The 27866-nt window shown below is 41.0% G+C and overlaps 2 protein-coding genes and 1 long non-coding RNA gene across 8 annotated transcripts; 1 reads left to right on the top strand and 2 right to left on the bottom strand.

Moving 5' to 3' along the window:
* Positions 1-228: 228 nt before the first annotated feature.
* Positions 229-13830, bottom strand: esrra (estrogen-related receptor alpha). Of its 5 annotated transcripts, none has more exons than XM_011483691.4 (8): positions 13550-13830; positions 12128-12221; positions 7700-8083; positions 7257-7373; positions 7041-7154; positions 5495-5662; positions 4388-4657; positions 229-2731 (listed from the first exon to the last, which is right to left on the bottom strand). In XM_011483691.4, exons 3-8 carry the CDS (start codon positions 8076-8078, stop codon positions 2478-2480), a joined length of 1302 nt encoding a protein of 433 aa, XP_011481993.1. In that variant the 5' UTR covers positions 8079-8083; positions 12128-12221; positions 13550-13830; the 3' UTR covers positions 229-2477. The 5 variants fall into 5 exon arrangements, with proteins under 5 accessions (XP_011481993.1, XP_020564267.1, XP_020564268.1 ...); XM_020708608.3 differs by having other exon boundaries at positions 13712-13807; XM_020708609.3 differs by having other exon boundaries at positions 13381-13778.
* Positions 13394-15984, top strand: LOC144983577 (uncharacterized). The gene is made up of 2 exons (XR_013647311.1): positions 13394-13531; positions 15617-15984. It is a non-coding gene; the product is annotated as an uncharacterized LOC144983577 (long non-coding RNA).
* A 2638-nt stretch (positions 15985-18622) lies between these two features.
* Positions 18623-27253, bottom strand: kcnk4b (potassium channel, subfamily K, member 4b). Of its 2 annotated transcripts, none has more exons than XM_023962757.2 (8): positions 27051-27253; positions 25929-26043; positions 25416-25704; positions 21670-21781; positions 21421-21581; positions 21143-21329; positions 19764-19906; positions 18623-19669 (listed from the first exon to the last, which is right to left on the bottom strand). In XM_023962757.2, exons 3-8 carry the CDS (start codon positions 25614-25616, stop codon positions 19076-19078), a joined length of 1398 nt encoding a protein of 465 aa, XP_023818525.1. In that variant the 5' UTR covers positions 25617-25704; positions 25929-26043; positions 27051-27253; the 3' UTR covers positions 18623-19075. The 2 variants fall into 2 exon arrangements, with proteins under 2 accessions (XP_023818525.1, XP_078786456.1); XM_078930330.1 differs by lacking the exon at positions 27051-27253 and adding an exon at positions 26873-27009.
* Between the last annotated feature and the right edge of the window lie 613 nt (positions 27254-27866).

Raw genomic sequence — 27866 nt, 5'->3', positions numbered from 1 at the left:
GAACCTTTTTTCTTCAATGATTTGTGATCTTCACTGGTGTCCATGGATTACATGAAATCTTTCCACCTTTATCCACCTTTGTCATGGTAGGAAGAACACGTCAATGTAAGGGTGGGGTCATCTAAGATAGCACAAGGGTTAATATGAACTAAAAATCTTAGCTGCATTCATTAGTTGATGCACTGAAACAGTGTGTGTAAACAGCCACACAGATGATAGGCGTAAAAATGTAGTGGTGTGTCCGTTTATTTCACATCACAAATCCCACACAATCCCTTTCGGTTTGCATCAGAGACGTGTTAAGAGATCACAATTACCATTTTCGATTCTTTTTTTTTTTTGACGTCACAGTGAATTTAATGTGGACATATTTAGACAAAGACATCAAACCATTTCATCGAAACATACAAACAAAAACAGAAATTCACAGCTGATATCACATACAAAAAATAAAGCAGTGTCAACAAACAGTAAATTGGGTAAAAAATAGAATTTAATCATTTAAATATTCTTTCAAAATACAAACATTGATTCAAACTCCTAAATAACATTTAGTTGCTATTTATAATTATAACTGGCATGAATGTACACTGTGGCTATACAAGGAAATATGAAGTTTGGTAAATTTATTGTATTGCTCATTTATAATAATGTGCACATTAGTAATAGGACCGACACGACAGGATAACTCGACCTTTAATGCTGCAGTGACCCTCCACCATAACCCACTGTACCAACAAAAAGGAGAAATAATCTAACTGATGGAAATTTCAAAATAAAAGCACCCTGGTGTTTTCCACCAGGTGTTTTAGAAATGTAGTGAGGAAAACCATTCTGCCAAACATCTGTCACTGCAACAGAGCTGGACCTCTGAACCGGCCTCAGGTCAACCCAACTGAAAGAAGGGGTGTTTTTTTCTTTTTTTGAGTACGACACCTTCACAGCCATCCGTCAGGCTCATGCCGCCTCCTGAGGTAGCCGTTTGTAGCCTCACTGTGCTGCCACACCTATAAAGTCATGCAATGTTGATCCCTAAAACAGCAAACGGCCTCGGAAAGAAGGAAAAGTGTCACAATGTCGACTGAAAATGCCCTTATTTCCTAGAAATGCATGGAGAAGCCAGTTTCATGTCTTTACACACACGAGCACACTAAGCTGCACAAGTAGCACAGTAATGGGGACGTAGTACCACATCTGCTGGCTTCATCGGCTTCCACTATAAATTGCATTGTTTATTCAGATGGAACTATACATGGCTGAAAGAGAAACGCCCCGTTGGCCACTGGGATGAGACCTTCCTCCGTCGGGTTCCACGTGACGCTCGCGACCTTTGAAAACGGTCACAATGAGGAGGACTTTCAGGATTTTATCAGTCAAAGTTTCAACATCCAAAAACAGCTGAGTTGCATAAGTTGCGCTTCTTGTAGCCCTGAGCCCGTCCGGGGGCTTTTAAGAGTTTAAGTTCCACGGATGTGCGTCCACAGGAGGCGGGATCTCAGGGGGATTTCAGAGCCGAATCGCTCCATGCATCACTCGCAGACGCGTTTCAGGACAGGCGTGAAACGGGAGCCGGCGTCCTTCAGCGGACACTTGGAGGTCAGTCTGTGGCTCCGGTGGAGGAGGAGGAGGAGGAGGGGAGTGGAGTAGAAAAGAGCTGATGAGGCACGTTGCTTTGTGTCCGCCGCTGTGGCTGCATGAGCTTTTACAGTGAAAGAGCGGCGACCGTTCCTGTAACTCGCACCGACAAAGACGGACGCTGGAAAGCCCAACAGAGAAATTTACAGACGCACATTTTCTTTTTTATATTCATGTCATCCTATAACTCGTTCTTTTTTTCATCAGTCCGTCCCCCTTCTCTCTATTGCAGACGGTTTTCATCTCAAAAGGTTTCATAAACCAGATTTGACTAGTATTCAGTATCTGGGGATCAGCTAACACAAACATACCAATCAAGCCTTTTATCCACATTTTAAATGTGACTGAAACATCACACCGTATTGCTTCAAACATATTGCAAGTCATTCACATGATTAGCCAACAGCGGGCTGCTAAACAGTAAAGAAATGTCAGCCAGAGGTGAGGTTATGGCTTTCACTCGCAGCTGTGGCGTGACCTTTAACAGTTCCAAAGCCATGTGGTTGCAGTCTATGCCTGCGTTCTCTAAAAGGTGATCCTCAGAGTTCTGCTGCGATGATGTTTATAAAGCTGACGGGAGTTCTGGCCTTTATGTTACACGTGTCCACCTCAGAGTCTTGGAGCGTTTTGCTGACGTTTGGCAGATCGTCGTTTCCACTAAAAAAGCAAGTTAAAAAAGGTTCCAACACGTTCCTTCACATCGAGTAAAAAGGAATAAAGTGATTTCCCTATATGATTCTCTAAAGTAAAAGCAGCCTTTGTTTTGTTGTAGAATCCGCTCCTGAAGACTAAATCTCTGCTGCGTTTCTGAGGCCGTCCTTTCCTTCAGCCGCCGCGGCGCTCTAAGGAGAGTCCATCATGGCCTCCAGCATCTCCAGGAAGAGTTTGTGCATGGGGACGCCGCCGCGGGTCTTGATGCTGTAGAAGGTGGTGAGCGCACGGCCGGCAGTCTGTCGGAGGAGGGGCAGCGTTAAGAGGAGGCGTCCGGCCCGCTGGGGGTCGTCCGGGCGCCGCTGGCATTCCAGCTCCAGCAGGGCCTGGTGGAGGAGGTCCCGCAGCTTCTGCACCGCCTCCATGTCCTCGATGTAAATGGAGTCTGACAACAGCAGGGGAGGGGGGTTAGGCAGAGGACTGAAAAAGCTCTAAATACTGTCTGCCTGGAAAAAAAAACTCAAAATAGTAGCTTTGAAAAATGTGTTTCAATAAAGTGACTACAATCCAAGTAGAATGATCGCTCATCTACTGAAGAACAATTACAAGATCTTCACCATTTGTTATCGGGGCATTTGATTGGTCAGTTTATAAATCGAATAAGTTGCTATATATATCATGAAAGAATAATGAGGATTATCAAGAACATAGGAATCAGAGCAAGAACCGTTATTATGACCAATACAATGACTGAGTCATAGCTGTTTATTTCTCAATAGAAGTCTATGGGATTTTGGCTTCTTGGAACCAGTGGGTACTTCCTGTTTGGAACGCCAGGAGGGAGGGGTCACTCATATACAGTCACTGCTCATTACACAGTGCATAAACATTCTCGTGTTGTGAGTTTGGTGGCTCTTAGGGAATGGAGCCGGTGCATTTAGCTATGGATGTACCTTAGGACTCCTTCCACAGAAAAGTACCTTTGCCATGAAAATATCAAAGATACATAATAGTATTCTGCTGCTACCCCTCAAGTTAAAAGACCTCTTCATTTTTGTGCATAACCAGCCCACATTGTTGAGACTGGGGCAAACAGAAATCAAATATGTTTGTAACAGTTGGGTGTGTTGCCCGCCATCTTTACAAATGGGATTTTTCTCGTGGTAAATGTGCTTTACTTAACCTAAAGTAAATCCCTGGCAAATTTGGTGCTTGTAGCACATATGTACGATTTTTTTTTGGTGCGTCGACCTAACCGGCTCCGTTCAAGCTTGAGCTGAGGTCTGCTCCAGAGATGCTTTACTCCAGACCGCTGGTGCAGCATCGCTTCCATCTGCTGCTCCATAACTCTAGACGGCTTAAGGCAGAAAGCACACCTTACTGAGAAGGTTCTACTGACGGATTCCTCCTTCTCTCACAGAATCTGAACCCAGCAGGTAGGATGAGTATGGAACAGTGGAAATGCAACAAGCTGGTCAGTTACACTAAGCTTTAATAAAATAGTTTAAGTGGAATTCATTCGATTATGATGATTTAACAGCATTTTGATGCCTTGAAGCCGCTGGAGTTGTGATGGGGGGTGTTTTACACAAAAAAGGAAATGGAGTCTGTCCCTGTTTTCTTTGAAAGCTCAGCTTTACTTTATTATATCTGGACCTTCAATGAAAAAACAAACTAAGAGACGTTTAATTGTTGTTTCTGACCTAAAAGCCTAAACCCTGAACCTTCCACTGCCATGCTTTATAATGACTGCAGCAGTTTTCTCCTTTTGTGAGGTACGTCCTTTCTAAAGAATAAGGTAATAGCTTTTAAATCCACTTTTATCTCCTGAGAAGATCCACAGCTGTCCTGAATAATGACAAACCACAGATATGTGCTGAAATGTGTATAAAGATACAGCTGAAGAAGGACGGATCCATTTTTGGATCATGGGAAATGCATCATGGGAGGATGAAGGTAAATGTGGAGCATTGTGAATGGGAGTGCTTACAAAACACACACTACTAGCTTTTGTTTTAGCCCAATCATTGGAAAGGCTTTGACATGTCATCATTAAAATGGTCAACTGAGTGTCAGTCAGCTGTGTTCATGTTTTCAGTACCTGAGTTTGTGAGAGCGATGGCCTTCAGCATGACGAACTCCTCGCGGTCCAGGTTTAGTGTGCGGAAACGGCGAGCCAGCTGACTGATTGCTGCGTTCAACTCGGTGAGTCCCGCCGCTCGAGACATGTCCTCATCCAGGACAAAATCCTCCGCGAACACCACCTCGTCCTCGCAGCCGAGCGAGCGGTACGCCACGCCCAGAACCAGCACCTCCAACCACACCGACTGCAGCACCGACATCTGATCTGCTAGAGACAGGGACAGGAAGCCTGCAGACGAGACACAGAGAAAACTCATAAATACTGGAAACTATCGGGAGATATCTGTGGAAGGAAAATTTACTCCCAGCATAAAATATTTGTATTTATTTAAATATGATTATTTTTCTTTATTTGTTCTTAAATACCATATAATACAAAAAAATCCACTAAAATGTTTTAAAAAGTACTCAATTAATATAGCATATTATTGATATTTTCAGTTTGTAGCCAGAAATCAGTGTGTTCGCTTCCTTTCTTAACAGTTTCATAACAGACTTCTTTCTTTTTTTTGGCTGGCTCTCCATGAGTCGCTCCAGAGATTTTCTATTTTTCATTACAGTCAGGAGGCAGTGAGAGCAACGGCTCTGACACAACTATCAGGCAGTCGAGGATCAAAATCAGATGCAACGGCACATGCAACAAGCTCGCTGAATCGGGGACCTCGCTTAAAATACACAACCGATCAAAAAATAAATAAAAAATCAGGCAAACTAAAACTCACAGAGAAGTTCAGACTCCAAAGAGAGTTGTTCAAAACAATCTACCAGATAAGTTAACATGGTTGGGTGGTTTTTGGAGGCTGCCATTAGCTTAGTCTCAGTCGCACACTTATAAAGAGCGCTGCCCTCCTGTGTCCACAGAGCCTCCACAACAGCTGCATTTAAAAGGCGGATTTTGCTGTGAAAAATTAAAAAATAAACTAGTCTTTTATTGAATCATGGGTTCACAAAGGGATTCTTCTGACCACCCCTCGTCCTCACAGCTTCTTCGTTCTGATCAAAGCTGTGGTCCGAGTGATGTCGAAGCAGGAACAGTTGGTTCCTCTCCTCCTCTTCTCTCACTCACCTGGAATGTGCTTGGCCCAGCCGATGATCACCACCAGCTCGCGATCAGCGAGGTCACACAGGGTGGTGAGCGTGCGCTGGGCCGTGTCGGGCTGCAGCGGGTCCGGCATGGCGAAGAGCTTCTCGGGTTCTGCCACCAGGAGGTGGGACACAATGATACTGGAGGCACCTGCATCACAAAACACAAAATAATGGATCATTTGCAGCTGCTGTCACAGACACATCGACGTTAAAGTCTCATCACCTGAACTTATAACTTACAGAATGTATGTGTAGTGGAGCAAAGAAGTATTTAGTCAGCCGTCAGCCACCAATTGTGACACCGTTTTCAAAAGACAGACACATTTATGAGGTATGTTGGTGACCTTTCACACTCCCAGCAAGGGAAGTCAGATTTGTTATTGAGCCTTTTTTTTTTGTTTAAATCATCATAACATAAATATTTTTCAATGTCTAAACCAAAAACAATAACACATGAACATGGGACTTTGTATTATTTATAGGGGGTGTCAAATTATCGCCTTAATCGCCATTAATTAATTACAGACATTAATATAATTATCTAATTTTTAATCTATACCTATTGTTGTTGTCTTCTATACAAAAGACAAGGGTCCAACTATGTACTTGGGTGAACATTTTAGTTGAACGCAGATGAAAGCGCCTCTTCCATTGCTCCCAGTCTTGGCGTCCGTGTACAGCTGTGTTTATGCGGAACGCGTCCTGTTGCTGCTGTGACGACGTCAATGAGCGACTTTGTAGTTCTTCACAGAACTAACGCAAAACAAACCCACAACGCCACAGCTGTCATAAATTAACGGGGTAAGTGGAGGCCATGGGACGGTAAACTGTGGAATAAGGTCTGTGTGTTTATTATGGTATTAACTTTGTGGTCAATATTTTCTGGATGGCTCAGAAAAGTGTTCCCTCTCTTTTAGTGTTATGTTAGAGCACTCTGATGCTTTGTTGTTGTGTTTGGTTTAATTTTTTCTCAACTGTTCAGAGATTGATAAAAAAAACATTCCTTGTATTTTATTCCAACCTTAAAAATAAAGGTTGGAAAGCTGTTATTTAATAGGAAAACCTAATAAAAAAAGTTTTTCAGTTGGGATTTGATCTTTTACTCTGCCATAATGTCATGAATTGAAATGAAAATGTCTTCAAATGAGGCTTTATTAGGTGAAAAATAATTGCGGTTAAAAATAGATGAATTAAATACAGGTCCCGATTAAAGAAATCGCACAAAAAAACGAATCGGATGACAGCACTAATTATTTCACTTACAAAACTTTTTCTGCACTTCATTTAGCAAAGTAGTGAAAGCCTCTCCCCTGGGAAATCACAGCAGTGACTTTGTTACAGCTGAGACTGTCGCTTTTTTCAACTTAAAAAAACAGTTATGAATCTAAATGGATTGGATTCATCACAGCAAAATATTTAAAAATAATAACAAGGTAATAAAAGTCAGTCAGTGACCAAAACCTCAACAGTGAAACTTGCTCACGACCATGTACATTTTTCTCAAAGACTGTTTTTTTTATTGCTACCTTTTTCGCTCTCCTTGGTCAGTGGTAGAGGGGCACTCTGGTATGTGGCGTTCTCGACTTCCGGGCGCCGTTTGTACTTCTGCCGTCCTCCTCTGACCCTATCTAGACGCACTCCTGCAGACAGAACAGATACATTTAGCCTGAAATGTAACCTAAACTCAGGAATACTGCTGGTTTTTTTCTTAAAAGCGCAGAATGAACTCTCCACAGGCTCACCCTCCTTGAGCATGCCTACTTTGAGGCACTTGGTGAAGCGGCATGCTTGGCACGCCTTTCTGCGCCTTTTGGTGATTTCGCACTCGTTTGATGCTGGACAGCTGTACTCGATGTTACCTTCAGGATCAAACAGAACCGTATGAATCCACAATGCAAATATGAATACAAAGAAACTGAAAGAAACAAAAACATCTTCAAAGTTTACACTCCACCTGATCATAAGGCTGAGCAATAACTGCTGCATAGTTTTTCAAAAACACATTAAGAAGATTAAGCTGAGTTACTTACACCAGATCAAGGCTGGCTACATTCAAGTTACTCTTTTTACTGTAAACACCCTTTTCTTTGCATTCTTACATAATCCTAACATAATCTGTAAATCTGAAAACATGCATGCAAATGTTTCACAGAAAAAACAAGTCTGCAGGACTATTTGTTGACACCTTGAATGGTTCTCTTGAAGAAAGCTTTGCAGGCTTCACATGACGCCACTCCATAGTGATACCCGGACGCCACATCCCCACATACGAGGCAGAGCCTTTTGGGCAGCGTGCTCAGGGCGTACTTGCAGCGCCCCGCTCCGTTCCCGGTGGAGCTCTCCTCTGCTCCTTCGCCGGCCTCGTCTTTGAAATGACAACGCAGGGCCGGCGTGTAGAGTGGTGGCGAGTAACGCTTGGCACCGTCTCCTCGTGTTCCGCCGCCTCCGCTCTGAGAGGAATCCGAGGAAGCCCCGCCGGGGCTGGTCCGACCCCCGCCACCGCCCTCTGGACTACTAGGTTCGGCCTTTATGTATACGTCTGAGCGACGCTCCCGGGAAGACATGTCGTCTGAGAGGCGGACATACAAAACAGAGCAAAAGGTCAGGATGAATACTGCTATAGTGGAAAAGATGGATGACCTTTTGACATTCAAAAGACCTCCCATCAACACAGCTGACATAAACAAAGCAGGCAAAAACACAATCTGACTTTTAAGATTGTGTTTAAGACAAGAATACAAACCAGAGATGAAAAATGTGAGCGAATACCGGACTATTCCCTACAGGCGTAGATTACAGATTATGCATAAGGCTTTGTTTTCAAGTGTTTACACCAGCTTTGCTTTAATGAGCCGGACTCCAGTTAATTTGAACGTAAACTGAGTTTTCAGAACAAATAGGCCACCAGAAAGCAACCAGCCCATTCAGTCTGAGGAGAGTAAATCCTGCCTTAATCCAACGGCTAACGCGTTATGACTCAACTTTTATCCCACAACACTAAAAAAATGATGAATCATTGGAGTTAGCCAGAGGCAGGCTGTGAAAACCGAACGGATTTCAACAACAGCGGGCCGAGATCCAAAGACAAAAGTAAAAAAAAGAAAACACACACCAGCATTTCTTCAGTTTTGGGTTCATTTCCTGCACAGCTACACTTCTACTATACCAGCAAGCACCTTAAAATCTCCAAACAGAAACCTTTTAAGACTAAAATATAAGCACACGCTCCTCAGATCCTTCACATTGTCTGAAGTCTGTGCATGATATTTCTGGGAGTTAAAACAGTCAAGGTGGCGGGATGAAGGTCGAGATACTCGTAAACAGCAGGCACTCCCATCGATCAAGAGGCAGGAATGATGTTGTAGAGAGATGGTAAAGGTTCTGCAGTCAACTGCAGGGATGACAAAGATGGGGGGGGGGGGTCGGTTTAATTCCAGGGACTCTGATTAAAAATAAATAATTGTATTGCATGCATTATTGTGTAAGGAAATTCAGTGAAGAAGTTCAAAAGGCATGAGGTTGTCTTTGTGTAACTGCAGAGAGGGATTGAAGTGCATCTAAATGCACAACAAGCCACTTTTGCCTTTTCCTAAAAAATGACATCCACTTTAAATAAGACAGTTATGCTAAGAGGGCTCTATGACACACAGTTTATTGACATCAGAGCAATGTGTACCTCTGTTTCTACCAGGATGGAGGATAAACAGACAGGTGGGTAGATGTTCAAAACCTGGCTAAATTAGGCTAAATAACACATTCCTGTATTAAAAACCCACAGAAGACGCAATAATCTGTAACGTCTAACAGTGATTTACAAACATTTCACGTATTAAAAAAAAACTCAGGAAAAATGTTTTTTTTATTTACGAGCACCGAGTCAGCTTCCAGGTTTCAAATCAACAAGAACATAAACGCTGTCTTACTTGAAAGACTGAGCTCCTGTCACTTCATAGATCACCTGTGCTTCCTAAATACCTTCAATCCAGTTAAGACTCAGAGTGACTTGTGAGCTTCACTTGCAAACACACAGCAAAGTCACAGCCAGCGCTGTTAAATAATCACCAACCAGCCCAGTCGCAAGCTTGAAGGAACAGATAAGTAAACTCGCTTCCCACCATCTTCTCCTAAAAGAAACACGATCAAAAATAAACTGATATATACCAGCTCAGCACCAACGTGTACTAAATGTTTTCCCAAGTCAGATTATCATCCTTTGAATGAGCAAACTGCTGAAAAGAGCACGTTCTGCTGCAGTTCAGGGAACATCATGGACCAAATATGGAATGAACACACAGCAGTTTATGACATGAAGAATGCAAACATCTCAGCCAAGCTATAACTTACATTTACACTCAGTCAGTCACAGCAGATTCAGTTAGGAGAAATGTCACGTTCACCAGACATGTTTAGAGTCAAATCAAACAGGTCAAGAGCCACAAACACCTGTGATTTTCTTTACATCGTGCAAATCCCGCTAGATAACTCGGATTCAGCCGCAGATAGGAGACAGGATTCTTTCTAAAGTGTTTACGGTTTTTTATGGGGGGAGACACACACACATCCGCGGTTGCTGGCAGCCACCCCGCGTGGAGTTTGCCCTCAGTGGAAACCAGCTCTGTTTGAGCAGAAACGGGGTCAAAGCAAAAGCAGCCGGTTCAACTTTTAGCCGGCTTGGACCGACTTGAACGGCTCACCCACACATCCGCCACCATGTGTGCACAGCTGGACGCCTCGACTCGACATCTGTGCTTCACGCCACAAGACTGGCTCTAGAAATGTTGGACTCCAGAGCTAATAATCAGGCGCTACGTCGTCTGTCACTTGTCTCATTAAAACGCCACAAGTGCGAGTTAAAGTCAGGTGAGGTTGGCAGAAACCTGTACTGTAAATGAACATTAGCGTTACACGCCTTCCACACAACTTTATGTTAGCTAAACTAGATTTGGCTAACTAGGCTAGCTAGCTAACGTTAATCCCGTCTGAACAACAGTTTCCTCCTACACTACAGACATTTATCTTTTGTCACTAGTCTATGTCGTACGAGTCTGTGTCTTACCGTCGGGCTGAGACCATTAGAGTACCCCCTATAGCCCGGGTTTGATAAGGAACCTGTTCCCAAGCTAGCTTCGACTGGCTGCTGCTGCTGCTGCTGCTTGTTTGGGTGGGCCGGCCCTCAGCCAGTCCCCTCTAACGGCAGCTAACTCCTTATGCATTCAAAGTGGTTTGATCCAGGCGTTTACAAAAGAAAATAAAGAATATAAAAATATATCCCAAAATAATTGTACTTTTAAGTAATCTAAATTATTACTGTTTAATTATAACTAATTACTATTATTATTATTGTTGTATATTTTAGATATGTGTTAACCATCTGCTGTTTTAACAGAGATCTGGTAACAAAGTAAATTCCCCTTTGTGGGATCAATAAAGTTTTATTCTATTCAAAACTTTTAGATCAATAATGATAGCAATGATATCTGGATTAATAAGAAGTTGTATTCTCAGTAACATTGATCAATAAGTCTTACATATCTGTTCTGTGGTGTGTGATTCACGTTACAGTTGACTGAAATCATGAATGAATGTTTTCTGGAGATAATCAATCATCAATAAACTTAAAAAAAGAATCTGTCAGATCAGAAACAGATAACGAAAAATATGTATAACTATGAAATGAATTAACTCAGTGGAATTATAAAAGCTTGCTTCTTCCCACTTCTTTTCAAGCAATACATCAGGCTCTCCATGACTTTAGTTAATGATCACCATATTTAATTACTCAAATGTGACTTAAGTGCCTTTGTTTTGTTTGTCTATTTTATCTATGCATTTCATAATTTTTGTAATAATTTTGACAAATCTGGGTGATTTTTTTTATTGCATTGACTACAACTAATGCTTGAGAATAATCAAATCAAATTATTTGAGTTGATGAAAAAAAAAGAAATTCTAGCTATGAATTTTAATTTCTTCTTGTTGATTTACAAACTGCTAATTTTTTTTATAGTTCTAAATAAAAATATGAATTTAATTGATCTTGAAAATATGAATTATTCAAATCCACAGATCAGTTCTGCTTTAAACTGGTTTCTTGAAACAATATTTCAGTTAGTCTTCAAATAACAATCCTAAAGTTTCATCTTTTTTTCAGTTAAAATCTTTAAATATATAAAGTCGTCTTTTTATATTAAAAAGACGAATTGATTTTGAATTGGAAATAATATTAAAAATTAGTCAAAAACAAATGGATTCAGTATTTTCCTCACAACACTTTCTTTTCATTATTCTCCAATTCAAATATACAATCTCATCCCTGTTGTTTTTATTTATTTATGCTCAGACTTTTATCTTTCACTGTTATGATGCAGACAAACATCTATGGAATCAATTATATAACTAGAAACTCTTCATAATTTGGATTTGACATGAAAATTGTGTGTGTGGGGGGGTCCCTTTGCTCTCTTTCATTGCGTTTTTTTTTTCATATTTAATCTTTTCTGCAAAAATTATATATGAAAAGCCTCCCAGGATGAAGCATATGGACATCCATTATGCCTGTAGAATTACAATGGAACATTTCATGGCCATAAAAGGTCAAGTGAAAACAACCTACCTCTTCGGTGTAATGGAGCTTTAAATGTAGATGTCTCACACTCCTAATGGCAGCTCAGCGACTCGCTGTGGGTTGAATTCTTTCAGCAGGACACCTGCAAATCCAGCAAAGGTTTTTGGTGAAATGGAGGTAATAAATCATCTTTAAAGGTATTTGCCTCAAAGAAAAAACAGTTGTCAGCTCTCTTTTTCTTTTCTTTTCAGGATTGGGATACATTTGCACAAAAGTGGCGTTCTGTCGGGAGATCTGCAGCCCGGGGTATCTGTAGAGGATCTTCACGCTGCTTGACTACCCTCCCCCTTGAACACGGCGTGACACGCTCCAAAGGTCACAGTCACAGGAATGCTTGAAGGACGGACAGAGAAAGCTTAGCCCTCACTGCCGCAAACTCCCAAAAGAGAAGTTTGGAGATAAAAGACAACAACTTTTCATACTGATTCCCAATGGAAGTTCAAATACAACAGGATTTAGACTACAGTGTCAAAAAGTGGCAATGCAGTTTTAAATCAACTCCAACCACAAAGACATTAACATTTACATGGGGAAAACCATTTTGCAGAGACAAAACCCAGAGTTTATATCAAATGCAACCATTTCTGAATGACATGACTAGCAGAAAAGTATTATTTCATCTGAGGAAAAAGACTTCAACTGGCTCCTAAAGAGTTTTGATTAGGGGTCATGGCGGTCCCTGTAGTTGGTAACGCATCACAGCCTATATTGTTGAGGCTTTTTCAAGGTGGCGCTGTGTGGAGACAGCCTGAAAAGCACCCTGGGGTGACCTTGCCTACTGATCTCGGACTGGTGAAAGGTTAATTGCCAAAGTGGATTATGCCTTTAGATCAGTGATCCCTATCCAGGTCCAGCAGGCACGCTGACTTACACAGTTCACTGTGTTAAAATGGAGAGTAATAATAACTGTGGAGATTAAAACACCAATGAAGAGAAATATAGAGATAGCTGAAGTTCTGGTAGTTTTAGAAGTGTGGATATTTACACATGTACTGTCGCCTTCAGACATGGTTTTTACAGGATAGCTTCTGCTGCATCTCTCCAATTAACTCTAAATATAATGTATTTATGGAGTAAAGATGCATCTCGGTAATGGACATGATTATGTTTTTTTTAACTAATTAAAAAAACATGCATGTATCTGTAAAGAGGTGGCACGTGGGTATGGGGCGTCTTGGAGAAGAATAAGCAATTATTAGAATAAGCGAATTCTATCAAAATACACGCAGCTTGCGACCCACCCGCGGCTTCATTAATTTCCAGGCGAACTTCCAGCTCTGCCAGGCGAGTCGTGCGTGCACATCAGGCGGCCGGTCAGACCCTGGCACGTCCCCAACCCAGATTAACAACAGCATAAACCCATTGGGGTGCAGCATCCGAAATGCAGGCTAGGTAAAGACACTGACTTACTGGCAAACGTCAAACCGTTGCATTTGGCTTTGAGCTTAATTTAACGGCAGCAAAGTCCGGGCTCGGTGAAAAAAATGGGTTCGATGGCATCGACTGAGTCCCGCGGGGATTTCTCACATGAGTCTCCCGACGCCACTGCTCTCAAAAATGAGACCGACTGACCGTCTACAAAGCGTCTTGTCCGGCTGTTCGGTTCTGTTCCCGTTTTGGCTTCTACAACTACAGCTGTAGTTCGACGCTAGCGTTTTTGCTACCGGATTACGAATATGACTTCCGCTACTAGGAATTTACAAAATAAAAGTTTTCGCACCTAAAGCCATACGTTTGCTAATTTTCAAAAGTAAAATAAGCGCTATCGTGAAAAAAATGCAGTCTGCGTCTTTAACCTTTTACGTGGTTTCTAGTTTTACAAAATGGCATAACTTAATCGATAATTTAGTCATTTTTGGATTTGTTTTTTTAAACAGAAAACCACCACTTCCGGTATCTTCGTCGTTGCATCACACGTGCTTGACAAATGTAATGACGTCGCTCGAACTCGTGCCTTTGCTCCTCCCTCTGCTTCAATTTGCGTCCACTGTTTCTCCGTTACGTCCGTCAACACTTCTACCACCGTCATCAGCGTTAAATGAAAGCTCTGCAACTCTTTCAAATAAAAGTTTATTCGATTTATATTCACTTAAATCCATCAAGGGTTTATTTTTGGAATAAGTGCTGTGCCAGAAGTGATAGCTCAAACACTAAAAAATGAGATATTTTTAGATAAAGACTTGGTTTAATATTCAGCCGAAGAACTGACAATCCAGTGGACATTCTTTGAAACTGTGTCAGTTGAGTCTCTCAGGATAACCGGCTGCCGGTCTTTCAGCACACCTCCATGGAAAATGCAGTCACGCTGCCGGTCTTATGACACTGACCCGGCGGCTCAGTCCGGCACTCCGCCGCCTGGAAAAAGGCCAAGGAGGAAAGGCTTAAGAGCTCACTACAATGGGACGTACGGGGGGCAATATCAAGAAACACGAGGTGTTCCAGAAATAAATAATAAATTGTTATGAATTCATAGTAATAAATGTATTCATGGCTTTATCAAGAAGCCGAATTATTATTATACTTAACGGCTTTTGACAACCCGGTTATTTTGTGATAAGTTTGTAACCTTCCGCATCTCAAAATAGTCTGCCCCCGCGTGCCTAGTAACAGCTGGCAGCGAGGAGAGAAGTTCTTACTTTAAAAAAAAGGGCCATCAGGTGATTTATGTACAAAACTCAAGCCAGGGGAAAGAGTTGGCGCGTTGGTGTCGGTTTGAGTGCGTAACTCAGCCCTCGCTTGCCCCTCTCTGGAGCTCCGCGGTCCCGCTCGGTGACGGTGGTGTCACTGCGACCTTGAAGCAAGGGCACCGAGTCTCTGCTGCAGACACTGCAACTCTGCGGGGCTGCATCACAGCCTTCTGCTGCAGACTGCGTTATTCGACGGAGGCGGGAAGACCTACGAGAGTTTTGACGCGTTTGGAGCCGTTTATTGGGTTATATAACGGGGGTGTTTCGGTCCGCGTTTTCAGGGGCGCGTGTGCGCCAGCTGGGGTCTCTGTGGGTGCTCCTGACGCAGGTCGTGACCTCAGACAGGTGTGGGCTGGTGGAGCCTTCATAAATAACAGCAGCTCATTGTGCCTGTAGTGCACAAAAGTAGTGCTGCAGAAGTGAGTCACAGATTACACAACAAAACACACTAAAATATAGAATCATTAGAACTGCTATAGATAGGGAGATGTTGGAATTGGTAATCTTAATTTTCAGAAGTGTAAAAACTAATCAATCAAAAAAGGTGCAAAATAATATTTTTATTTAATGTTATCTTCTTTAAATATGCCACATTGTCTACATGGCTTTTGTTTCACTAGTTCAACAAAGTTGTAGTCTTAGCTTTAAAGGTGTGTCCGTATATGTGTTTATTTAAAACCTATAAAGGTGTCAGGCAAATTAAAAAAAAAAAATCCAATAGAAGCCGATATTTGTAGCAATATCTCAAGACATTGTGAAATAATTGTTCATTTTTTCTCTTTGGATCCAGGTCAGGAGTGTGCAGACAGCCACTGCTGCCCACCATTGATCCTCTAGTGGCAGCACAAGGAGGCTGCAGCAGCAGTGCCGATGACGTTATAGCAGCTGAGTGTGTGTCCTCCAGGAAAAGGTCACCCACTGCCGTTGCACATCGTCTCCTTCCTGACTTGCTGATCTTGGTGCGAGACGTTATCTCTGGACATTTCCTGCAGGAAAGTGTCAGATTTCCAAAGCGCCTGTGTCTTTGCTTTTCCAAAACAAAAACCTATATTTTGCCTTCTTACAGCATAATCCTGATGAAATACAAGCAAAAAGATTGAATTGAAACCACCTGGTTTTCAAAAATGCAAATAGTTTTAAATAAACTGGCAAATCAATTTTCAGATGGTCATATTTGATGTTTCACAGTACAGAAAAATGGACACTGAATTTGTCTGCCATCTGCTGGTTGAACTCAAAGTAAAAGAAAAAAGATTTCTTTTTGAATAGTGGCAGCTTCAGTCAGCCTTAAAACCTTCGTTTATTCTGAAGCGGGGATAAAGGACGGAAATAGAGCTCTAGCCTCAATGTGCTGCTGCGGTGTTTGTCTCCGGTGCCGGTTTCAGAGGGAAAAAGCTAAAGTTTCCAGCTGAGTATCACTTACATGGATCATCTGCAGAACTCCTGCGTAAGTGAATAGGACTGAGCTGCAAATTTTAAGAGTTTTCTGTTTGGAAAAAAAAAGATTTATGTCTGGACTTAAAAAATCATTATTTTTACTAAGCCTGAAAAACCACCAACAACAGACTGCAGACTACAGCATGTCAATATTTATAGATTAAATTGAATAAAATGCTAAATTGATGTGTAAAGGAACCAACACAACCTTAAATATTGAAGAATTAAGAGTTCAAGCATTGTAGAGGTGCTGCAGATCAAACTATTGATGGAATATCAGTAAGTAAAGCAGAATTATAGTCTGTTTCTTGTTTTGAATCATGCATTGAGAAAGCTACAATTCCTGAGTTTAATCTCAGGAAGACTGTAAAGCCAAACTCCAGATGACATGGACTAGCATTTGTAAGCTGGTGATCACCTAAAAAGTCTAAGTTATGCTTGGAGAAACTGGTAGGTTGGGGGTTCAAATCCCAGGCATTACAGTCATCATGCCCTGTAGCAAAAAAAAGAAACCCAATTCCCTAATCCAATTAAATATAAAAAAGAAAGAAGAGTAAAAGATGAAAGCTGTTGTGTTCAAACAAAAATGTCAATGTGTGGAGAACTTGTACTGACGTTGAAGTCAAGATCAAAACTTCAGAGTGAAAAGAAAAGGCATCAAATCTGCACAAACACATTTCCAGCAGGTATCTGTGAAAAAGCATCTGTCCAAAAACATGCTTCATGGGTCAATTGGCAACTCTAAATTGTCCCTATAGGTGTGAGTGTGAGAGTGAATGGGTGTGTGATTGTGGCCCTGCGACAGACTGCCGAACTGTCCAGGGTGTACCCTGTCTTCGCCCACAAGTGGCCGGGATAGGCTCCAGCAGCCCCGTGACCCCGAAAGGGATAAAACGGTGGAAAATGAATGAATCTGTGAAGACCCTCACTCATCCAGGATGGTTTCATAGTAGAAAAAGTTAAAAAAAGGCATCTGGACTTGGTTTAAAGTCCCACTTTGATCATCTTTTGATCTATTTTCAAAGAGTTCCCAGTGGTCTACTAATTATGATTTTGCTGTTTTTAGCCAAAATAAAACATTTGGTTTTCCAGGACATCGTTTCTGCAGAGCGGCAGTAGTTGATTAGAAATTCACCTCATAGTTGTGGGCGGGACAATTGGTGTGTCGTAAATATGTTAAAAAGAAAAAAAGATGTCATTTTCATTGGAGTGGGTCTTTGAGTTAAGACATTTAGACTCTTATCCAAATAAAGTGATTGATTGATCCCAGACCGGGGGCCTGCAACCTGTGGCTTTGAAAAAAAAAGTAAACGATTTGAATAAATAACGTTTTTTGTAGTTTTGTTTCATTTGTTTTAGTTAATCAATTTTATTCATTTATTTTTTGATTACTAACATGTCAGATAACTGAGTAAAATGATGGTAACATTTTTATTTTACTGTCAGACTGCTTTATTGTTGGGATAAGCTCAAAGCACAAAGGCCTACAATGTTTTTTTATTGGATTCTTCAGTGTTATGCTTTTTATATTCAATATTAAAAGGAGAAAAGGAATGAAGTCGCATCAAAGTCATAATGACAGAAAATATCATGTTTGACTCAATTTTCGGGCACTTTTATTCAAGTAAATCTGCTGCAGGAGGATCTTATTTGACACAGGGTGTATTTTGATTTGAAAGAAACTTCTACGTGCTGCTGTCAAAATTAAATAGTTTTTTAAATTGTTCTATAAAGAAAATTATAAAATTGTTATAATTTAGTGTAGCACATTTTTAAACTGTAGCTACATTCACAAAAATGTGAATTAAGTGAATTTTTCCAATTAGTGAGGTGGGACTTTTTGGCCCTCTGTGGGTTTTGGTAATTAAGAAACTGGTCCAAATGGCTCTTTTAGCTTTTAAAGTTGCAGACCCCTGTCCAAGAGATCTTTTCCTAATAAAAAAATGAAAGCATATGTCATACGACTAAAGTGAATGAGATGAAGAAACGGGACTGCGATGATCCATGTTGCAGCAGATCCGTGACTGAACAGATTGAATGTGTTTCAATCTGTCATGACTCTGATTTTAGTTAAATGCTTAAGTGGAACGTTAAAAATACAAATATCTGCAAAGTTTCAAACAACAATTGGCTAAAATTGCTTAATTTTAAAACCTTCAGTTTAAAAAAAAGTTTTTTATGTAAAAAAATTTCAAAATGAATTGGAGATACAATATTTACAAACTTAATGGAACTTTTATATGAGTCAAACTATAGACAACAATGAGTTTTAAGGTTGATTTAGCAAGACTAAAACAAAAACTTTGGAAATTTGTTTGAACATAATGACAAAGAAAACAGTGTAAAACACTTTAAAACATTTGTTTAAAACTTTTTATTTATTCCACATGTGCATTGGAGCAACATTAATGCAATTGGAAGACAAAATGCGAAGGATATGCTTGAACACTATACATCATTTAATAAAAATGTTTTTCATACCAAAAAAAGGTTCTAGTGAGAGAATATTTAGAATATGTTGGTGTGTTGGCAGGATTCTGGAGTGGCTGTGGTTTGAGGCTTGATCAGGTTGGTAGAGTGGAAACAATTGACAGAGTGAAAGTGCAATACAGCCTTAGGCCAGTGGAGGGCGGTACCTCCACACAGAATCATGAAAAGAATGGCTTTATGTCTGACTCAGGCAAACACACTGACATGCTGCAGGAATAATTCAATGAAAACTGCATCAGCAACACGTTTTCATCTCAAGTGTCCGAGGGGGATGGTTACCCACATTGCACCAGCAAGAGCTCCTCTGACCTCTTCTGTTGTGTCACACATTGATGTTCGTCTCTTCCTGAGGCTTGAGATCTGGAGCTAGTTTGGGGTTTCCGTTTGGTTGCTTCCTGTTGTGATCACTGGTCCTTGAGCCTCTTCGCTGAACATGCCGTCGGTGGCGTCTCCTCTTTGTCGGGCGAGAGTTGGGTTGATTCGGACCATGGCGAGAGTCCGTTTTCAGTTTGGCACTCTGAGCGTCTGAGGACTCGTCAATAAAGGCAAGGTTCTCCCCAAAGTAGTGAGACAGTTGAGGATCAGATGGAGGCTCCTCCTTTTTAGACTCGGCTGGTTTGTCTTCGGGAACTCTGTCGGTCTGAGTCGCCTGAGAGTCTGTTTCTGATCCGGATCCAGACTCATAAGAGGAGGTTGACGTGTAAGATCCAGTCTCTGTCTGACTCCCCTCTTGTTCATCCTGGCCCGCAGGGGCCCCTGTCGCCGATACACTGTGACCATGGCTGCGAGGGCCATGACGGCGCCTTCGTCTGCGCCGTTTGAAGGGGTCGTCAATTTTTCCCGGAATGCGAAAGTCCACAGACATGTTCTGGATATTCTGAGTCCAGTCGGTGGCATGAGCACGCAGCTCCTCCATCTGGAAGGAAGGTTTGACACAGTTATACCGATGTACAAGTAGCAGCCGTGAAGGTGGGGAATGAAGAGGAAGGAAGGAAGAATGAAGGAAGCACCTCAGCTCTGGTTTTCTTTGACAGAACACGGAGCCAGTTACCGATCATTGTGAGGATTGATGCAAAGTATGCCAGACCCACCAGGATCCAGAACCACACCAAAGGCTTGTACCAATGCTGGCTCCCTGCTATTCCAGAGTCCCCTTTAACAGAGCAGAAAATAGAGGCAATCCATCTATTACTGTACATCCATCCATCTATTCATCCATCTATTCATCCATCCATCCATTACTCTACATCTATCAATTACTGTACATCCATCCATCCATCCAACCATCTATTTACCCATCCATCCATTGCTTTGTTAATTTGTTCTGGTTCATCCATTCATATATCCCTCTATCAGCTAATCCACCTAGAAATCTATTCATCCACCTGTCTATTCAACTATCCACCCACCTAAAAATTCCTTATCCATCCATGCATTTTACCCAGCTATGTTTTCATCCATTCATCCATTCACTTATCCATCCATCCGCATATGCATCCATCCATCCATCCATCCATACATCCATCTATCCATCCATCCATCCATCCATCCATCCATCCATCCATCCATCCATCCATCCATCCATCCATCCCTTCACCAACAGTTCTTTACACAGGTGTTTCTGTAAAAGAGATAATATGATCAATAAATACTTTCTCACATTAACATCCTCTTGAATAATGAATGACTTTGTCTGCTCTTCCTGAGCTTAATGCATTTACAACAGACAGTTGTATTTATGGATGACCAATTAAGTCACACCAGCTACAAATATGCTGATCAATGTTTTACAATAATACAATTTTTTTTTTAAATTCCCCCCAAAAGGGGGCTTTGAAAGCAAATGCCATGGTTACCATGGTTCCTGTGGGCAAGGCCGAACAAAAACTGTAATGTTTTTGTTGGCAGCGACATTAAGGCTTTCTGCTTTCCTCCAATGTGTCAGCTGTGATGGTCTGATACATAAATTTATTCCCATGCATGCCTTTCAGAGCGGTCCAGTCAGCAGTTTTTGTTGCAGTAACCGGTTCTCCTCCTCCCCACACACAGCTATGAATGAGACTCAGCTGGCATTTTGCTCCAACTGACACTTTCACAGGTTATTGTTCTTGTGTGATTTATTAATCTAAGCTGAAATGTAATTATGAAGGAACGTTTGTTTTCCTAATTAATCCATCTCATCACAAAGCAAGAAAAAACTAGTTTTCTATGTTTTGACAACTGTGCTTTTTGTCGCAAGGACAAATGTGGACACAAATGTGGAGATTTAAAAGGCCTTGTGTGTTTTTCAACACAGTTTGAAACATACAGTGACCTCTGAGACAAAGTCCCATATTTTTACATCATAGGTGCACAAAGGACAATAAAACATAGGTGAGTTATTTTCAACCTGCAACATAGTCGCCAAAGCCGACTGTGGTCAAAGTTATAACCACAAAGTAGGCAGAATCCAGAAGAGTCCAGCCCTCCACCTCTTGGAAAACAAGGATAGGCACTGCAACAAAGACCAGGCAACCCAGCAGTATGGACAGAATGGCCGAGATCACGCGCACAATGGTGGGACTAACCTTCCATTTCTGTTAGCAAAAGAAGACACAATCAGCTGGCACGAAAAAACCTAATTTCTGGTAAACGTAAAGACATTTCATCTCTGTCTATGGATCTGACCAAGAAGAGAAGCTCAATTTTGGCAATAGCTTTCCTCAGCACAGTACCAAGATGGTCCCCGACCCCAGCGAGAAGGATACCAAACATGGGGATTCCCACCAGAGCATAGAAAATGCAGAACAGCTTCCCTCCATCAGTCTGTGGCGAGATGTTCCCAAACCCTGGACATGCAAAGAAAGACTGAGAAACTGATCAGAAGAAACTTAACATGCACGTATTCTTATGAGAAAAGTGTGACTGGATGCCCACCGATGGTTGTAATGATTGTCCCTGAGAAGAAAAAAGCACTTGCAAGATCCCATTTGGTGAATGAGGTTTCGTTGGAAGAGGACCCCAAACCTTCGATGACTTCCTCCACTTTCTGTAATGGAACATAAGGTATGAATGTTGTTTAAAGACTCTCCAAAAATAGATTCATACACTATATAAATAAAAATAATTAAAAGTATGCATTTTTAAATCCTAAAAACAATGATAATCCATTAAAGGTCCAGAGGAAGTATTTTTGCTTTCTTTAACATCTCCAATTTAAAACAGTTTTGTAATATCGCTGATGTATCAGGAGATATAAGAATTCCCAACAAATTCCACTGTCTTACATAAATGTAGTCAAACCAGACAATGTAACAAGCTTTTGTACACTCTTTTAACTGTGCCAAATAAAGAAAAAACTACAATTATGTCACCTGAAACAACTGTTTGTAGGCAAGTCAATAGGGAAATCTAACTAGAAGAGATAAAAACAGAGTTTATCAATGCAGGAATGGAATTTTTATGGGGTGAAAATCTGCCAACCGAGCAGAGACTGTCGAATGTCCAGTAATTTCATGCAAGTTAGAGCAGCTGTACTTTAAAATGAAATTCCCTACATAAAAGTGAAAAGTAATCCTCAAAACAATTACTCGAATAAGAGTTAAAAATAAAAATAAATTAGTGGATAGAACATAGTTTAAATGTTTTGTTGTTTTATTCCTTTATTATTATTGTTTATTTTAATCTATTTTTTGCTTAGTTATTTTATTTATATTTAAATGAATGTTCAGCTCTTTGGTTGCTCCTGCTTTTATAAGTGACTTTGATTGATTGATTGAACGATTGAATGATTGATTGATTGATTGATTGATTGATTGATTGATTGATTGATTGATTGATTGATTGATTGATTGATTGATTGATTGATTGATTGATTGATATAATGTAATGAAAAATATAATAATATTAATAAAACAAAAACATTCTTTTTTACAGTCTATTTTCAATCATTCTGAATGAATTGACTGAACAATGACAAAATAAGGCCAAGGATAGAAGGTTTTCTTAAGAAATCCAAAATGACGAAATTTCAGGCTTTCTCGCTGTGAGGTGAGAGTGCTAACCCCCATGCAGATAATATATGCAGATAATATGTTTGTTAAGTAAATGTTGTTTAAGCCAGAAACACATCACCGCTGTTTTAGCAAACAGACAGTTTGCTGGGAGCACTGAAGGGCTGCAAAGTCAAAGCTGAACTATGTTAGTGACATTTACTGTTATAAATCTTTAAATGCTGATAGTTAGCATTTTTATTACAATTATCTGCTGATGCTAACAGTCAAATCCAGCTGAGTGAAAGAAGTGTCATTTATCCTTTAATTCCTAAAGTTAAAGTAAATAATACAATAAAGTAAAAACAACTTTTTTTGGGAAAAGTTACTTTCATAAATGTTGCTTGTTCCTCCACCTACTTTTTGTATAAGAGTGTTATGAGATGTGAGATTTAATGACAGGGTGGTGTCAAAGATGAGACCCATTATAGCTTTATCAGCTTTAAGGAACAGGGAGAATGAGTAAGAAACAATATCAACGGAGACTTTTGACTTACAATGTGAGGATTTTTTGGTGACAATCAGAATTTCATTTTTCTTTCTACTTCAGTTGATAGAGGAGGAGGGTTGAAGGAGGCTTGTTTGTCATCTGCAGAACAGCTAAAATGAAATTCAGTTTTCAGATGATGTTACCATCAATGATGAAGAGAAGGGACCCCAGGAGAGAGCCTTGGGGCACACCTGAAATGGTGGAGCAGGGCTAGGTTTTAAATTTTTTTAGCTAGATAATCTATAAACCCTGGAGAAAACCCATGAATGCACGGGCAGACATGGGAGTTCCACACAGAAGGCCCCCCTCATTGGTGATTCTGTTTCAGGTCCCCCAGCCGGGACCTCCACCGGTCTTCTTGCTGTGAGTCTGACCACTGCACAGTGCAGGGGCTGCACCCCCCATTAGGGGACTTTTCTGTGTGGAGTGTATGTTCTCCCCGTGCATGCTTGGGTTTCTTCGGGGACTCCGGCTTCCTCCCACCATCCAAAAATATGCTTTATAGGTTAATTGGTTACTCTAAATTGCAGGTAGGTTTGAATCTGAGTGTGTATGGCTGTGTGATTGTGGCCCTGCCTTCGCCCACAAGTAGCTAGGCAGGGTACATAGAGTGGATAGGCTCCAGCAACCCGGTGACCCCGAAAGGGACAAAAATGGGTTTAGAAGCTGACTGAATACATCTGTAAATGGGTGTGAGTAACACCAAAGGAGGAAAAGTAATGAAGAAGGATAGAGTGGGCAATAGTAGCTCTCAAGTAAATAGAAATGAGGAGGGCAGGTGAACCAGAATCTACTTGGAGAAAGTCTTTAGAGATTTGAATGATAGCTTGCACACCGCAATGAGGACAAAAATCAGACTGGAATTGCTCATAAAGGTTATTTTTGGTTGGGTGAGAACAAAGTTGAGATGCAGCAAATCTCTGAAGTATTTTGGAAAGGAACGGTAGGTTGGAAATTGGACAAGAGGAATTGAAGTCGGTGGGATTTGAAGCAGCCATGTATTGTATGGTGGTGGAGAGACAGCTGCTGTTTGAAGAGAGTGGGAACAAGACCAGTGGTGAGCTGGAATGTAGCTTGATTTACACACAAGGTATAAGATTTCTGCAGAATCTGAAAACTGGAGGAAGGATCAACAGCAGAAGAGAAACAGCAAAATGTCATTTAGAATAGAAAACTCATAAAATATAATAGATATTTAACATAAAATTATAATTTCTCATCTTTGTTTCACCAAAACACACATACGGTATTTCAATCACGAATTACAGAACATTTTCCCTTAGAACCCTTGTTTAGATCCACTTTCCTTCAAAGGTCAGCAGGGATCACTATCCTGAAGTCACTTTTACCTCTTTGTGAATGTCAGCATCTGAGGATCATTTTGCAAAATAAAACAGTAATTTACAAGGCCCATTTTGGAGTGAAGACAGGCATGTCCTCACATATCCATCAGTTTATGGATGGATCTGCTTTCATGGCTACTCGGATCACACCTGTTGCACGCTTGCGCTTAGGTGCGTCAAAAGTTTGCGTGCCTTTCTAACCGCCACAAATCTGAAGTTAGATTCAGGCAGCCAAAACCAGAGCGGAACCCAGTTATGTATCAAACGAATATTTATAGCATGCAGACTTCCCATAAGAGCTACAGGAGTCACCCCCGAAGAATCAGCACCTGTTCGGAGTTTGTTCAGTTAAAAATAACATGTGACAACAAATCGCTAAGTGCTTCATGTGTAAAGTCAGAAAAGTAAATACAGCACAAAGGAATTTTACTGTAAAGGAAAAAAGAGATTTTTGACATCTCTCATTACAGGTGAAAAGATATTAATAGATGATTAAAGGTTTGATTGAATGAAAAAAAGAAAACGCAAGTCATAAAGAAGTCCCAAATGTTTCCTTTGAAAATAAAATAACAGTTTAACAATTTAAAATCATAAACCATAAACTGACTGTGAGACATCCAGAGGTAAATGAAAACATATTAGCTGACTGAACAACTTTAAAACAGGTAGATTTGGGCTTTTCCTTTTTTGTTTTAACAAAATAAAGGTCAGTGATGGGAAGATTAAGCAACAAAAGCTTTTCCTTAACATTTCAAAATAATGGTAAGATGATTGCTGCAAGGAATGGATCTGCTGTACCTGTAAAAAATCCAGCAGGCTCTCTGGCTCCACGCAGGAGAAATTCCCCAGAAAGTGCTCCCGCACTCTGGACAATTGCTTCTCAGATTCCTCCTGGATTTTTCTTTCATTGGGAATCTCCAAGGTGCGGAACACCACGGCTCCCAGCACCAAGTACAGAAGCACCCCCACAAAGATGGCTAGCAGGGTAGAGCAGCGCATGGCTGCACCTCCACCCGGTCCAGGCGTTGGCCGCTGCTTCCCTGTGTCAGCCCAGGCGGTGCTGCGGCCCGGATCCCAGCTGCTGCAGCTGAAACATCAGCAACCACAGCAAACGTGCACAGCTCACATGCCTGATACAAGGCCCGCTTTTATTCGCAGAACTGGGCCTTAAATCAACTCTGGCATTACTGTACTGACACAGAAAATGCAACATCCAATGAAAAGGCATCAGTGAGACCGGCCTCAAACAGATGACACTAGGAATCATAAATATCACGCGCCGTGAATTTTGTGACAGATGTAACACCTCACCTGTCAGTCGGCCTGAGATGCCCTCGCCTTTGTCTTTTGTGGTCTCTGATGATCCTGTCTCTGGATCCGTAGCCGCTGGGGAGCCCGTCCCCTTCACTCTCTGCAGCAGGGGACACTGGGTACAAAGACGTTCACAGCCTTTACTGTTTAAAACTTCAATCCTTATTTCATCTAAAAACCAACCAAAATTTGAGTCAGCAAATGGTAGAAATTCTGCATTCCCCTGCATCTTCGGCAGCAAAACAAATGCCTTTATTGATAGTTTCAACACTCTACATCTTTCCATAGTTTGTTTGATTGTTGACAGTTTTTGACATTTTGAGATCTTTTTAATATTTTTGAGATCAATTTAACATTTTCTTTACATTTATGACATCTTTTTGAAATTTTTTAACCGTTTTGTTGACATTATTTTTTTTTTGCAATTTGAACTTTTTGACCTCTTTTGGAAATTTCTTTGACATTTTTTGTTGACATTTGGCCCACTTTGAAATAAACTGATTGAATCTGTATGCCTGCCAACAGCAGCTCAGTTTGCATGATTGCATATTTTTTCAAGGAGGAGCAAAAGCTCTGATCTTCTAAAGTTTGGACATTTCAGCCTTTAAGTCAGCAGATCTGTTGGTCCTGATCCAAAAGTAGTGCAATAAACTGTCACACGCTGACAGCCAACTAGACTCCTGCACTCCACTGTTTTATAGCGACTGGGATGCACAAAGATCCTGTGCACTTACAAAATGAAACACCTCAAATTCCCAACAGAGAAAACGACACTAACCTGAGTCTCAGAATTAACATGTAACTCATCAATCATTAGCATAAAAGCAGCACAAAAAATAAACGTTACATGTGTTTATTCATAAAACTGAAAACTGAAATAGAAACAAGCAACATTCCATAAACTTTGCAGTAACTGCTCTGTATTTTTCCCACTTCATACACACCTCAGATTGCAGCGCAGACGCTGAGACACAGGAGAAAGAGAAACTCTACAAAGATGAAGCACCAACAGTGCTGCAGCAGCAGAAAGATCCTCTTTTATTACCACTTAAGAGTCCCTCCAGATCCATCAGCCCAAGGTACTGACCCGTGCTGCAGACACCCCAGCCCATGTGTGCTTACCTCAAAGGCAGAACCCCCAAGAATCCAGAGCAGCAAGCATCCAGTAAGAGTTTAGTGCTGAGCGCAACAGAGGCAAATGTATTCAATCAAACTGGCTTTATGCAGAGTGAGGGAGGGAATTAAAGAGAAAGCCCCAGTGAAGGAAAGTGGAGGGTGTGATGGAGCTGGACTCCAGTCCGACCTGCTGCTGGTGGTTAACCACAAATAAAAAAAACATTGCAGAGGATTCACTACAGCAGAGGAGTGTCTTTGTCCCTGATGTTGCTTCTTCTCTGTTCACGTGTTAATCTGTGTGCGTTAAAGAGCGGAGGGGACGGGACACATAACACATTTGCGCAGCAATCATTGAAGCCGTGAGATCAATTCTTCAGAGTCATTGAGCTTTAATTGCAGCTGGTTTGCAGACTCTGCACACTTGGCTGAACCCGGGAGCTACCGCTCCGGGTTCAGAATAAAAGAGTACACGTCAGTGTTGGGGAAAAGCAGTTTTTGGCGAATTAAGATGCTGCAACATCAGACACTTAGTGCACTACTGTTGCACCAAAAAGTGCAGTTTAGAACAAAGAAAAAAGCCCAAAGAAGAAATCAGCTACAGTTATCTCACTGGACTATACTGGATTAGTATCATATCCTAAACTTTTCAAAAAATCACTTTTGTAAAAAGTTTCCAACATTTTTTAATTTTTTTATTTTTCCTGTTCCCTACCAACACAAATTCAATATATTTGAGCCCACTAACAATTACTGTTAACAAATACAATTTTTTTTTTTACAAAATTATTAATCAAACTTGCTAAACTTAAGAAGAATCATGCA

The sequence above is a fragment of the Oryzias latipes genome, chromosome 14, assembly GCF_053564925.1.
Source record: "Oryzias latipes strain Hd-rR chromosome 14, Olatipes_Hd-rR_3.1".
Taxonomy (NCBI): domain Eukaryota; kingdom Metazoa; phylum Chordata; class Actinopteri; order Beloniformes; family Adrianichthyidae; genus Oryzias; species Oryzias latipes.
The sequence above is the reverse complement of the archived record's forward strand: the minus strand, read 5'-3'. Positions and strand labels throughout refer to the sequence as shown.

Excerpts from the sequence above, each read along its gene's own strand:
- esrra (XM_011483691.4), bottom strand. The coding sequence starts at position 8,078 with ATGTCTTCCCGGGAGCGTCGCTCAGACGTATACATAAAGGCCGAACCT. Across the intron at positions 5,663-7,040 it reads GACCAAGGAGAGCGAAAAAG|GTGCCTCCAGTATCATTGTG; the intron begins GTAGCAATAAAA and ends TTTGTGATGCAG. Across the intron at positions 2,732-4,387 it reads CATCGCTCTCACAAACTCAG|ACTCCATTTACATCGAGGAC; the intron begins GTACTGAAAACA and ends TGCTGTTGTCAG.
- kcnk4b (XM_023962757.2), bottom strand. The coding sequence starts at position 25,616 with ATGCGCTGCTCTACCCTGCTAGCCATCTTTGTGGGGGTGCTTCTGTAC. Across the intron at positions 21,582-21,669 it reads GACAATCATTACAACCATCG|GGTTTGGGAACATCTCGCCA; the intron begins GTGGGCATCCAG and ends TTGCATGTCCAG. Across the intron at positions 21,330-21,420 it reads AAATTGAGCTTCTCTTCTTG|AAATGGAAGGTTAGTCCCAC; the intron begins GTCAGATCCATA and ends TTTTGCTAACAG.